Raw genomic sequence first — 14,718 nt, 5'->3', positions numbered from 1 at the left:
TTACCAACTGAAGCTCCTCTCTAAGTCTTAAAATCTCACGATCAGTCATTTTGGCATAAGCCTCATGGTTTTCCTTGGCCCACCCCAAGTCCTTAGAAAACTTCATAACATCGGCCAACATTGTAGCCTCCTTGATAGCATAAACTTTAGCACCTTCGCTCAACTCCTTGTATTTGGCGCTCTCTTTCCTAGCTTCCTCTAAAGAGAACCAAATCTTTTCTCCAAAGATTGAACTTTATTATCCAAATTGTCAGCTCGCAAAATGCAAACCTCATATTCTACTTGTTGATCATAACGTAACTTCAACCACTCAAGCAACTTTTAGGGTACATTTCGACTGGTCACACCCTCGGCCCTCACAAAGGCACACTTTTTAACCCCTTTGATCTTTCGAGAGGCAGCTGCTTAGGAGGGGAAGTGATGGAAGTTTTTGGCATTTGAAGCTTGTAGAAGGGTTTGCACTAAAATTAATCCACACTGCAAAAGAATAATTGTAATTACCCAAAAGCAAAATTAGAAATCAGAAGACGAAAAAGTCTTTAGCGCATAAACTCACCCAAGGTAGTCTTTATCCCAACGTTATAAAAATTCGAATTAGAAGGATGAAGCAATCTCTCTTTTTCATGAGCCTCAGAAACGTTGCCAACAATAGGTGCCACTAAAGTGCAAAGATCAATAAAAGCCCAATCATAAAGTGGACCTTACTATTTACCTATTTACATATATCAAACTAAAGCAAAGAATAAATGAACCAATACTCACTAGATTGCCATAATACTGAGGCATAGCAATCGAGAAGTTATGATCATTAGGTTGAAGCCCTTAGTTCCCTCGACAAAGAAAATAAAATTCTTTTCAATTATGCACCTTTTTAGGAGTAATTACAAATTTCAGGTACGATTTAGGAAAACAAGGAGAAAATTAATAATACACTTTTTGTGGGTTCGCCTTATTATCCGATTTTACGGGATGATAAATAAATTGAAAAACATCCGAAGATAACTGTCCCTCTAAACCCGCAAAACTCCAAAAACATAACCCATCCATATGAGCTCACTCATTAGGAGTAAGTTGGGTGAAACAATATTAAAAGAAGAACGAATCTCACAAAAGAAATGATAGAATAGAACTTTTAAGTCCCATTTTCGATTTGTAAATAAATAGCTACATAATCAGTGGGAGGACAGTCCGACTTTGGAATTGCACAGGACATACTAAGTCAATATCCAGAACATTAAACCTATATTGAATCTCATCCAAGTCCTTCTCAGTAAAATTGGTAAATATTTTCGAGGCTTCAAACACAGTACCATCACCTTCACTAAGGCTACCAAGTTCACTCAAAAGCTTATGTACTTCGTCCATATGTTGAGAGCCACCTCCTTGCCTAATAAATTCTGGATTAACGCGAGAACCGAAATGGGTAACTGTAGAATGGGGTAATACCAGCTATACAACACTTCTACAAAAGAAGAAGCACCTGATATATCATCCCTTAGTCTAGAAATTTCAATCTCAAAATTTTATAACATATTTTGGGAATCACTTTGAGAGAAATGCAAATAAAATCTCAAATCTTCATTAAAACGTAGATACAAAAGCAAGATGAAAATGGCAGTACATGTACCTAAGGAAGATATTTGGAATATTAATGAAAAAGAGCAGGAGACGAAATTGGCCAAAAAAACACCTTAAAGAGTACGAAGCACAGCAATCAAAGGCGAAAGAGTAGAAGAAAGGATAGTAGTTACAAGAAGAATGACATATCCATAGATCTAACAAGAGATACAAGTCATTGAATTGTGTCAGTAATAATCTTAATCATTTAAAAAGCAATTGGACAATCTTAGCTGTCGAATACTAAGTACACAAAATTTCAAAATGAACTGATGAGGTCGCGCATAATTGACAAATACATTAAATGTGCATAGGCCATTAACATAGAAATGCGCAAACAGACCTATAAATGCACGCAAAAGACTACAATGATAACACATCCTCTAAGCATAGTAACGTCAACCACAACAAATAAAGAAGAATATGCTTGAATAATTTCTTAACTGTAAGTTTGCAGCTTAAAAATAAATAGTTAAGCTCGAATCTCGAGGACTAATGTGTCAACCAAAAAAACAAAAAATAAAAATAAAAATTAAATAAGTTATAGATTTAAACTATGATAGTTAAATTCAGGTTTCAAGGACTATTTATTGAAATAAATAAATACAAAGGAATAAGCAAGCGAGCTCATGACCCACGAACCTGAGAACATGCGAGGCTAGAAAGAAAGCATAAGAGCTCACAAGCAAAAAGGGCGAACTGTTTCAATTATAGTGAGCATCAAGTACAGTGAGATTAACAGTTTTCTTTTCTTTTATCTTTATTTTGTTTTATTTATTTTAATTTTTTATGGGGATAAATAGCAAAGTTACCACTTTGTCCTCATCAAATTTGGTCAAAATCCACTTCTCCAATCATCTAACTGTTAAATGGATGGAATATGTCCTTGTGTTGCAACAAAATGAACAATTTGGGATTGTGGATAACATAAAGTGAAGATTGACGTAAAGTGCGTGGCAAAGTGAGTAAGGTTTGGGACCATTGCTGCAATTATCCCTTAATTATATATAGAACCCTGGATTATGTTCATGTTGAGCCTTTATTCCCTGCACTGTTAAAACTTAACAGAACAATGCAAAATATTGATACATTCACATGTAGAAGAAAACTTCCTCACCATTTCAAGAAAGCAAAGCCATAAGGTCAACTGACACAAGTGCCTAAGAGCATGCTTCAAGCACAATAGTGGACAAAATAGAACAGTATAATTAACAAAATTTTAACTTATATTTCTTTTTTTCATATGATCCAAGACTATCCAATCCTCTCCCTAAGTGATCGTGGAAACAGTGAGGAGATATGAATCAATTGGCAGTAAGGAGAGACCTATTTAAACCTAATTGAACAACTTTTTTAAACAAAACACAATTTTACACGTGTGATTCTGAAAATGTACACTTTCGTCAACTATAAGGAGAGAGAGTCCTGATCATAAACAGAACCTCGTCGTGATCTTCATGTTGAGCTCATACAAGATTAGCGACCAGAAAACCTTAAATCTTCCGTTAAATACTCAATATCAAAATGTAAGGACACACAAATGAAGAACTTGAAAGTACACAGTCTGTGTTAAGTCTAGATGGAACGCGTGACTTCTTACCTTTCATCCTGTGTATAAATGCACCAATAGAATTTCACATCACAAGAACGAAGTCAGGAAAATCAGTACTTCCCCATTTTCACTGTTCCCAATCAACAATTAGGGTGGAAAAAATCTTTATTGACCAAAAAATCTATGTCCACGGTAGCTTGGCTCACATTAAACATTAGGTGGAATTATTAGGCTCTCCCCAGTTCACTTGGGAATAAACCTTCTATATATCATCTCTGCTATCAAACTGATGATCCTGAAAACTTCAAGGCTTTCCTCCACCCTAAATGCTATAGATCTCAAGTGGCAATTCTCTTGAATATCTTCTCAAGCTAATTGAACTCATTCTATTTTTCCACCAAGAAATGACTGCAAATAAAAAGGAAAACGAAAATATAATTTTCAAGCATGTTTGGAATTGTTAATAATCAGTTTAAATTGTAAATTGATGGAAATGAATTGTTGATAAGTGAATAGTACTTGTAGGTACCACAAAATGTGTGGATAAGAAGCAGCTAGATCAATTATAAGCAGGAGCCAAACAAGGACTTAATATTCTATCCCGAACAAGTATAGCGGTCTTTCTTTAAATATCAATTATACACAATGACGGAAATATTATTTGAGGACGAAGGAGATCTAAACCTCAAAAGCTGATCATGTCAAAAGACACTGAAAACTATTAAGAAACATCGTCAACATTAATGGTAATGACTTGAATCCATGAATGTTGAATGTAAAATAAAACACAAGTGAAATGTACAGTAAAACTCCAGTATCAATCCTTACAGCTTTCTTACGCAACATATAATTAAAGAAATCCAATGTGCATGTAACGCCCCGAACTCTTTTTCATTATTATTGTTATTTTTAAATAAAAATGAGCTCAAGGTGCTACCAAAACTTTTCTCTATCTAATTTAAGCGGAAATATATCGAAAATATTCGATTTCAAATTATTAAACAACATAATAAATATCTTGCATAAATATTAACACAAAGATATTCTTTATATAAATTGACGATTGTCTTTTCTAGAAATTTTACTTGATGACCACATTAGCATCGCTCCGTCAATCTTCCACGCGTCATCACGACCCTTTCTTATCTGAAAATATTGTAAGAGTGAGTATTTTGAAAACACTCAGTAAAAATACGTGCACATCTTTTTTCACATGATATAAATATAAAAATAGCATAACATACCAACATTTCTTAGGAATTTCTTAAGAATCCCCATATCCCGTAGGATTTAATTTCTTTTCTTTAACCTGACGGTCTATCCCGAAGGATTTAACTTCTTCTCTTTGACCTAACGGTCTATCCCAAAAGATTTAACATAGCATTCGACCCGAAGGCCTTAAAGCATCTCATGCCAAAATTTACATATATATCAAGGAATAAGAATTTACCACTTGCACCAAGTATTCTTACCCCAATTTGATATCCAAAAATTTATTTGAAACTGACTTTGTGAAAAGATATAAATATTATACTCTATTAAATTCTAAAAATATTAGTAGTGTGGAGTGTACAATATACTATTGTTGTAGAATATAATTTTCATCTCAAATACACCTATTTATATATTCCACACACGTAACATCAAAAGACATTTCACGTTAATGGAAGAATAATGGAGTTAAACCACCATAAGTGGACGTTTATGATTACAATTACAAATTGAAAAGTCACCTGATCATTAATTGAGGATTAATGTAATTAAACAACTAGAATTTAATTGAAAATCAATTAAAGTGAACGTGATGGTTACGGTTATAAATTTGAAAGGACACCTCCACGTTTATTTAGAGTTGATGTCATGGTTATGAAATGTATTATAAATTTCTAAATCAATTAAAGTGGGTGACATTACGTAACCATACAATGAAACTATTCATTTGGTTATTATTTTATATTATATTATATATGTATTAATATAATATTTGAGAATGATAATTTTCTTTCTATTAGAATAACTCGGGCAAGTGACCGTTAAGAGTAGGTAACCTGTTCCCTGTCTTTGTTTCTATCTCATCGTATCAGATTTTGTTTTGCGAGATTTAAAAATCACAGTCAATACCTCGGTGTAGGTTCGGGATAATCCTTTGTTCCATAGCCCTGGGGCTATTTACAACTAGCCAATTAAAAATTCTCAGATGTACTAACACTGCATCTTTGATGCAGTCATCGATTCTCCCACCCGAGTTATTCTAATAGAAAGAAAATTATCATTCTCAAATATTATATTAATACATATATAATATAAAATAATAACTAAATGAATAGTTTCATTGTATGGTTACGTAATATCATCCACTTTAATTGATTTAGAAATTTATAATACATTCCATAACCATGACATTAACTCTAATTAAACGTGGAGGTGTCCTTTCAAATTTATAACCCTAACCATCACGTTCACTTTAATTGATTTTCAATTAAATCCTAGTTGTTTAATTACATTAATCCTCAATTAATGATCAGGTGGCTTTTCAATTTGTAACCGTAATCATAAACGCCCACTTATGGTGGTTTAACTCCATTATTCTTCCATTAACGTGAAATGCCTTTTGATGTTACGTGTGTGGAATATATAAATAGGAGTATTTGAGATGAAAATTATATTCTACAACAATAGTATATTATACACTCCACACCACTAATATTTTTAGAATTTAATAGAGTATAATATTTATATCTTTTCACAAAGTCAATTTCAAATAAATTCTTGGATATCAAATTGGGGTAAGAATACTTGGTGCAAGTGGTAAATTCTTATTCCTTGATATATATGTAAATTTTGGCATGAGATGCTTTAAGGCCTTCGGGTCGAATGCTATGTTAAATCTTTTGGGATAGACCGTTAGGTCAAAGAAAAGAAATTAAATCTTTCGAAATAGAGAGTCAGGTTAAAGAAAAGAAATTAAATCCTACGGGATATGGGGATTCTTAAGAAATTCCTAAGAAATGTTGGTATGTTATGCTATTTTTATATTTATATCATGTGAAAAAGGATGTGCACGTATTCTTACTGAGTGTTTTCAAAATACTCACTCTTACAATATTTTCAGATAAGAACGGGTCGTGAGGACGCGTGGAAGATTGACGGAGCGATGCTAATGTGGTCGTCAAGTAAAATTTATAGAAAAGACAATCGTCAATTTATATAAAGAATATCTTTGTGTTAATATTTATGCACGATATTTATTATGTTGTTTAGTAATTTGAAATCGAATATTTTCGATATATTTCCGCTTAAATTAGATAGAGAAAAGTTTTGGTAACACCTTGAACTCATTTTTATTTAAAAATAACAATAATAATGAAAAAGAGTTCGAGGCGTTACAGCGTGGTATCAGAGCAAAGTTTAGCCGGTTCTGTAGACCAAGTATGTTTTTTTTTTAAAAACAAAAGAAAAATGAAAAGTTTAAGGTATTCCATGGTATCATGCATCCATCCATCAATCTCATCCTATGGCCTAGGTATGTTTATGTTTTAAGTTAATGATTATGTTTATGTTATGATACTTTGATATATTAATATAATATTTGAGAATGATAATTTTCTTTCTATTAGAATAACTCGGGCATAACTAGCTCGAAATTACTTTTTCTTAAGCTCAAATTATATTGTTTAACACGAGCTACAAAATGAGTATAACATCATTATATTTTCATCAACTTTAAAAATACTTAAATATTCTATTCAAATAATTTTCTAAAAGTGCTCGTAACTCGTAAGCAAATAAATTATTTATACGAATACGCGAGTCGAGTCTACCACTTCAACTTTGGACTTTTAATATAATGACAAATCTTCACATTTTCATTTGCTAAATAATAAGTTCAGGTTCACATAGTAAAAAAAAGCGGGGTGTTACAGTGCAAATATTGAATTTAGTGATAAATCGTTTGTCAAAGCATACATTCCAAAATGCTTTTTGTTCGCATAACCTCGATTCTTGGGCTCTATGCTTCATTTGCATATATCTGCTCAAACATTCTTCATGCATGTTCAATTATATGGACATTATAGATATATCTCTAGACAGAGAATAAATTTACCTTTGTTTTTGTTTGAGGAGTTCCTCGTTTAGCCGTAGCAGTGCTCCCAAATCCAAATTTTGGCTTCTTTTCTGCAGGCTTCAGTATTTGAAATGAGCACATTAAAGTTTCATCCACACTCATCATGGCACCAGCATTGTCAAATTCTCCACAGTAATTGGGGGCTGAGAATATTGTGACAAGCTGTCTATCAGCAAAAAACTCATAACCATCTTCAACAACCTGTACTAAATTAAGCGGCTAAATTAGTCACAAAGATTGTATATTAGTGTAGAATAGTATGAAAAATCAACATTTAACCTGATGGGCACGGCATATAAGATCAAGATCATGCTTTTGAAGGAATTCGGTTACCGTATCAGGACCGAATGTATAGGAAACTCCCCTATCACTCATTCCCCACCCTTTGACATCTTTACTGGGATCTGACCATAGTAGATCACAAAGTAAACCAGTTTCTGGAACATCAATTGGACGTTGCATATTTCTAATTTGATTCAGATCATGCAGATCAGGAGAGAGTCCTCCATGCATGCACAATATCTTTTCATCTATAACAGCTGCCACAGGTAGGCAATTAAAACAATCTGTGAATGTTTTCCATAGCTTCACATTAAATCTTCTTTTGCACTCATCATAAAATCCATATATACGATTTACTGATGCACATTCATGGTTTCCCCTCAAAAGGAAGAAATTTTCAGGATACTTAATCTTATAGGCAAGTAGAAGACAGATTGTTTCCAGATTTTGCTTCCCGCGGTCCACATAATCCCCCAAGAATAAGTAATTAGATTTGGGGGGTAATCCACCATATTCAAAGAGTCTAAGAAGATCAGAATATTGACCATGAATGTCTCCTGCAAAATATTTAATTTAAAAGTCAAATTAGATTGAAATTCAAATTGTTTGATAAGAAGTACAAATATTAGTTCAATCAACATAAGCAGATGTAGATCAATTAAAGCCACAACAGATGTTTGTCCCATTTGGAAGCTTTTAACTAAAAGTTAAATATAAAACAACCAGCAAAACCTTATTCCATACAAACTAAAATGTAAAAACACCAATACAGAATATGAAGGAATACCATTTGAGAAACTGTGAAAAGTCAAAACAAATTCAGTTTTGGGCCAATGGAGTGTAATAAATGATAATCACATTATGATGAGCCAATCTGGCAATGACATCATACATATTGGGAATTCCCTGCATAGTAAACCATGTGAACCATATTAATTTGTGCACATAGAGTACAGTTTAATTCACAAACACAAGCATTTAAGTTCCATTTTTCCATTGGCAAAAGACCCTCGTAAAAATATATCAAGCAGCATCTAGCTTTGTTTTCAAAGAAAAGAAGCTAATATAAATGGGCCTTATAACTAGTCTTTCATGAACTCTGCCTGTGACAAGCATCAAGAAACTAAAAAGCTTTTCTTACAATCCAAAGAAAGTAGAATATGTAGCATCAATAAATCTTTTCAACAATATTTCTTCACATTGGCTTCAAGAAAATTGAAAATCCTCAAAGATTGATTAAAGCAATAAACTGATTCCTGAAGAGTCCATCAACATTTCTTTTGGTCATCATTACCAGATGAGACCAGACCAACCATCAATACATTCCCTCGCCTTTTGCCATTTATGAAAATTCTGGTTCATGTTAACTACTTCTATTGTCTATTTCCCCGGACAACTTCTCAAAATGGGTTTTTGCCCACTTTATCTACATTGTGAATATATATTTATTGAGAGAAGAGAATGGCTTTAGAACTTGAATTTGATTTCATTCTTCACCAGATCCTCAAACCTAACATTTTCAAAGCACCCTTATCGTAGTTTCAGTTTGCCTATGAAGATGTTGAGTTCTCTTTAACACCTATCTTTAAATCAATTCTGATCATCACTACTAAAAATGGAACTCATTCATTAAAATTTCTTTTAAAGGATTATGTGTGTGTGTGTGTGTGTGTGTATATATATATATATTCATTTGCAGTCAAGAAATAGGACAATCATTCATACTCAAAACAAATCAACTTTAATATACTGGAATCACTTCCATGTTTTTGGTTTAAAGGTAATGATTAGTTCTCAGGATTTATATTTATTGTCTAAGAAAAGAAATGCAGCAGAAATATTATGATACTTAAAATCCATATAATGTATCCTCTCTATATGACAGAAAAGATTCCCTTGTTAGTTGACGCGGATAGTGGTGAGGGATCTTAGATAAGGCGGCTAGACTAATGCAATGAACCTAAAAAGTTGGAGTATCTGGTAAATTATGACAGGATGGGAAGACAGAAATTGATAATGAGATAGGGAAAGAAACTATAAGCTTCTTTGAGAAGTGTATATAAATAAATAGAAATGAGTGGATAAGTGAGCTCGTACTTGTGGATCCCATGTGTGGATTAAAAATGAAATGACCGCTATAAACATTAGCTATACTATCAAGAGATTTATTTTTATTTTTCTTTATTTTTTCCAAAAGGTATTTTATCACCCAATTGAAGTAATATGGTGGAGTTTACAATGAAATTATGAATTAAAATAATAATAATAATAATTCGGTGATGGCAATTATTTTTATCTCCAATGATTCCTTTTCATCTTTAAGTAGAGAAATAATTAAGAATCTGAAATGAAAAATCCAACATCTTGCATTATCTACATAATGTAATATAAACTTCACTCATAATTACACTATTCCGGGATTGTTCAAAGTTATGTAAACATTCAATTCCCTTATCTGAGCATCGCTTAAACAATAGAAGAAAATTAAGGAACATTAGATATTCATTAAACTAATCTAAAAGAAGAATTTCGTATAAAACAGCTGGTGCCATGACCAAAGCATGTCACCTAGTCCTACAGAGAATTTTTCTATTCTTCTTCCGAAGTTATTCCTTCCTCCCCTCATTTTTTTCCTTCTTTTCTTTTCGATAAACCAGAGTTATGAAAGAGAAAGACTGTAAAAGGCTTGAAGACAAGTAGTCCTCCAAACAGAACAAAATAATACATAAAAAATAAGTTTCTCCCGTTCATCAAAATTACAATAAACAAACTTTATTGTTCAAATAAACAACACACACACACAGACAGAGACAATCTCATAAATGCCAAGCTTTCACAGAGAACCACTAACAATTAAAGAAAAAGAATGCATATAAATGTATTACTTGTGGAGCACCATTCACACAGGAAGAATAATCATTGTGCAGCTCTTTTAACTCCATCTTTGCAGTCCTTATATCATAACACTTATCTGGGTTAAATACAATAGCTCCTTTTTATATGCATTTTATAGCTTATGATTTACCATATAATTCTTGTATAGGTAAAATCCATTCCGTCACTTCGTGGAATGGATTTGACCCATGTGGAATGGGTCATTAAACGTTCAATTCCCTTATCTGGGCATTGCTTAAACAATTGAAGAAAATTTAGGAACATTAGATATTCATTAAACTAATCTAAAAGAAGAATTTCGTGTACAACAGCTGGTGCCATGACCAAAGTATGTCGCTTATTCCTACAGAGAATTTTTCTATTCTTCTTCCGAAGTTCTTCCTTCCTCCCCTCATTTGTTCCTTCTTGTCTTTTCAATAAACCAGAGTTATGAAAGAGAAAGACTGTAAAAAACTTGAAGACAAGTAGTCCTCCAAACAGAACAAAATAATACGTTAAAAAAAAAAATTTCTCCTGTTCATCAAAATTACAATAAACAAACTTTATTGTTCAAATAAACAACACAAACACACAGAGAGACAATCTCATAAATGCCAAGCTTTCACAGAAATCCACTAACAATTAAAGAAAAAGAATGCATATAAAATGTATTACTTGTGGAGCACCATTCACACAGGAAGAATAATCATTATGCAGCTCTTCTAACTCCATCTTTGCATTCTTTATATCATCACTTCTCTAGGTTAAATAAAATAGCTCCTTTTAATATGAATTTTATAGCTTATAATTTACCATATAATCTTGTATGGGTCAAATCCATTCCATCACTTTGTGGAATGGATTTCACCCATAATATCAGCCTTAACTATTAAGTTGTGTTTGATAGGGTGGAATTGGAATTGAAAATGGAATTGGAATTGGATTTTCCAACTTTAGGTGTTTGATACATTTTTCTTCTATGGCATTCATTTTTTTTTTTTTTTTTTTTTTTTTTGCCAATAGAAACAAATTTTATCCATGATTGTAAAAAAAATATTTTTCTTTAATTGACAATTTTCATGTAAAACAAAGTCAAACAAATACTAAAATATAAATGATTTTTGATTTTATTTATTTATTTATTTTTTTGGCAATGAAAATAAATTCTATCCCCAATACCAGTAAATTATATCACTTTAATTAACAATTTTTATATAAAACAGAGTCAAACGAACACCAAAAATCACTTTCATTTCAACATTTTTCACGTGGAAAATTATACCAATCAAATTCAATAATTTACAAATCCCAGGACAACAATTCTAGATAATTCAATTCCCTGAAATTCGTTTTCTAAACAATTCAATTCCATCTTTGCAATCAAACAGACCCTTAATAAAAAGAGACTTACATATTAATAATAAGACGGCACCATAATATTTGTCCTACACCAAGGCCCAAGAGAACTATAACTGTTAATCATTAGATGATGCTTGATATATAATTATTTTGAACTCAACATTTGTTGCAAAATTAAATAACATCAACAATAATAATAATAATAATAATAATAATATTAATAATAATAATAATAATAAAGAAATTAACAAATTCAATACATGTAAAGTAGAATTCAGTGATAAGACAATAGGTTCACATTTGATGTAACAAATAATGAGAAAAAAGGCCAACAAGGTTAGGTTATTGCAACATCAAGGCTCATGAGAACTGTAACAATTATTCTACTACAATTATCAAATGATGCTTGATATGTAATTATTTTGAACTCGACATTTGTTGCAAAATTGGAAAAAAAATAAAAATAAAAATAAAAATAAAAATAAATAAAATTCACAACTTCAGCATGTATAACATAGAATTCAGTGAAAAGACAATAAGTTCATATTTGATGCAATAAATGATAAGAAAACATGCCAACAAGTGGAGGTTATGACACGTCTTTGTTAACTAAAGAGGTTATGTCATGTCTTTTGTACTCCACAAGGGCGATGCAATCGTACAGAACAGATTATAAGGAGGACCAAACCAAATTTTATTGTGGTTGTCGAGGATAGTAGTTTGGGTCTTACAGTAGTTATAACAATGAAAAGGCAAAAAAGAATTCATGTAGACGTCAAAATGTATCCAAGTTAAACCTTTGTGGCTTTGTTTCAAGATAGTTGTAAACATTAGCAGTATTACCCTCACCTAGGAAGCACCAACATGGACAATGAGTAAACAACATGCAATTTTTCAAAAAAGTAATAACATGACACGTCCTGACAGGCTGACAAGCTGATTGAAATAATATTAATTTTTTTATAATGTAAAGTGAATTCTTTTTGGTTAATACTGGCATGTTGACAAATGAAACTACAACATGTCAGCAATGTATCTCTTGACGTGTTGGTGACATGTCGAACTGTACATGTCACCGGGCATTCCAACACACGTCTGCAATGTGTCGATATTTGACAGCAACTCGGTGGGGGCAGAAAGGTGGAGAGTGTTGGTGCATCCAAGTAAATTGCCCAATAGGAATGTACGATAACGAAAGAATTAGGAGTTATCAAAATAAAAGAAGGCAACCTACTGTCAGACAACCTGGAACAGAATTGTTAAGTGTTTGCCAAAAGACTCTCTCCTCATTCAATCTTTACAAACCCCAAGCACCCAAGGTTTTTTTCAAGCTTGTCACTCACCTTTCTATTTGGACTTTAATGACTGTCATAGTCATTGTTTAATTTATCTTCCTCATGACTAACAGTGGTGACATGTAATAGTGGTAGGAACCACAAAGCCAGTCGATGCACAGGAATGAAGTTATTTGACAACATAGAGTGCACTAAGCAAGATAAGCATTCAACATAGAGTTATTGTTTGTCTTACTCACGACTAACCATGGTGACATGTAATAGTGGTTCATACCACATAAGCCAGCCGATGCACAGGAATGGAGTTATTTGACAACATAGAGTGCACTAAGCAAGATAAGCATTCAATAGTAATGGAAAGGAGATGTTACCCAAATATTTTGACCAAGGTGATCAAAGACAAGTGTCCTATCATATTCTATCCTCAGGCCAACATGTATGCATAACACATGGACTCCATGTACCAGATTCCAGTTTAACATGAAAAGACTAATTATAGTTCCTTCAAGCAAATGGTGAATGAACAATTACAGAATCAAGCTCATTTAAACTCCTTCAACAACTATCTCCGATCTACCAAGCATTTACAACTAAAAAGGGGCTCTCTTAGCTCAAAATAACCATCAAAAGCAATTTTATATTTCCAGCATGTGCTTGAATATTTAGAAATTCCCAATATTTCTAGAATCCCACTTTCAGTCATAGCCCTTAACATCCTATAGCATCATTACCCGCACTGAAAGCGCATATTCTATATGCACAAACTTAGGAATTTCCCCTGCCGGACATACAAGCTAAAAATAACAAAGATCATTCAAGTGAACTACCCAAATAAAAATATAAAATAAAAGAAAAGCTCCCCCTCAAAAAATAAAAAAAATAATAATAATGATGATTCAACTTTAACCCAAATGAACATCACAAAATCACAACAAAACAAAACTCAACTTTAAGAACATGGAGAAAAGCAAAAAGTTGAAGGAAAATTTACCACAGATCTTAATGGGTGCCTCAAGCTCAAGAAGATTAGTCTGTTGCAAGAAAATCTCTTTAGACTGCAAACAAAGCTGCTTGATCTCTGACTCCGAGAGCTGCACTTGCTTCCCCGGCTTCTCTTTAACCTCAAGCAAATGATTAATTACATAATCAAGAGCGGCAGAATCCATTTTTTTCCTTCTCTTCCTTTACTATGTTTCTACGAAGAGAAAAGTTATAGTTTTCTTGATGTTGTGTGTCATCGAGAACAAGGGTCTGTCATCTGTGGGTTCTTGGAGTGTTTACGGTTTAGATTTGTGGTGTAGCCCTTTTTGTGGAAATTTTAGCTATGGTTTAGAAGATGCTTTTGGGGGTTACATTCGTGATTCGTGCTTATGGACGTCTGTGGAAAATAAAGGGGTGGACCGGCAGCCGTAATGCAGACGAGTCGTCTCTTTAATATTACGAAGGAGAATTTAAAATTCCATTCCTATGTCATTCCCATTATTTTTAAAATACATTTTTCTCTATTTTATTTTTAATCACATATTTTTTATTAAAATATATTACACACAAATTCAAATTTTTTTAACCATATATTTTCCATCAAATTACCATTACAAAATGCATTTTTGATA

At 32.5% G+C, this 14,718-nt stretch overlaps 1 protein-coding gene across 3 annotated transcripts; it reads right to left on the bottom strand.

Annotated features, from left to right (window-relative positions):
* Positions 1–324: 324 nt before the first annotated feature.
* On the bottom strand, positions 325–14,506 carry LOC111373533 (serine/threonine-protein phosphatase PP1 isozyme 3-like). 3 transcript variants are annotated; one of them, XM_022996076.1, is made up of 4 exons: positions 14,097–14,506; positions 7,575–8,134; positions 7,275–7,496; positions 325–477 (listed from the first exon to the last, which is right to left on the bottom strand). In XM_022996076.1, the coding sequence occupies exons 1-4, from the start codon at positions 14,269–14,271 to the stop codon at positions 406–408; spliced, it is 1,029 nt and encodes a 342-aa protein (XP_022851844.1). In that variant the 5' UTR covers positions 14,272–14,506; the 3' UTR covers positions 325–405. The 3 variants fall into 3 exon arrangements, with proteins under 3 accessions (XP_022851844.1, XP_022851845.1, XP_022851843.1); XM_022996077.1 differs by lacking the exon at positions 325–477 and adding an exon at positions 3,005–3,577; XM_022996075.1 differs by lacking the exon at positions 325–477 and adding an exon at positions 3,969–4,315.
* Between the last annotated feature and the right edge of the window lie 212 nt (positions 14,507–14,718).

The sequence above is a fragment of the Olea europaea genome, unplaced genomic scaffold, assembly GCF_002742605.1.
Source record: "Olea europaea var. sylvestris unplaced genomic scaffold, O_europaea_v1 scaffold1140, whole genome shotgun sequence".
NCBI lineage: Eukaryota > Viridiplantae > Streptophyta > Magnoliopsida > Lamiales > Oleaceae > Olea > Olea europaea.
This window is presented reverse-complemented; position numbering and strand designations above follow the sequence as displayed.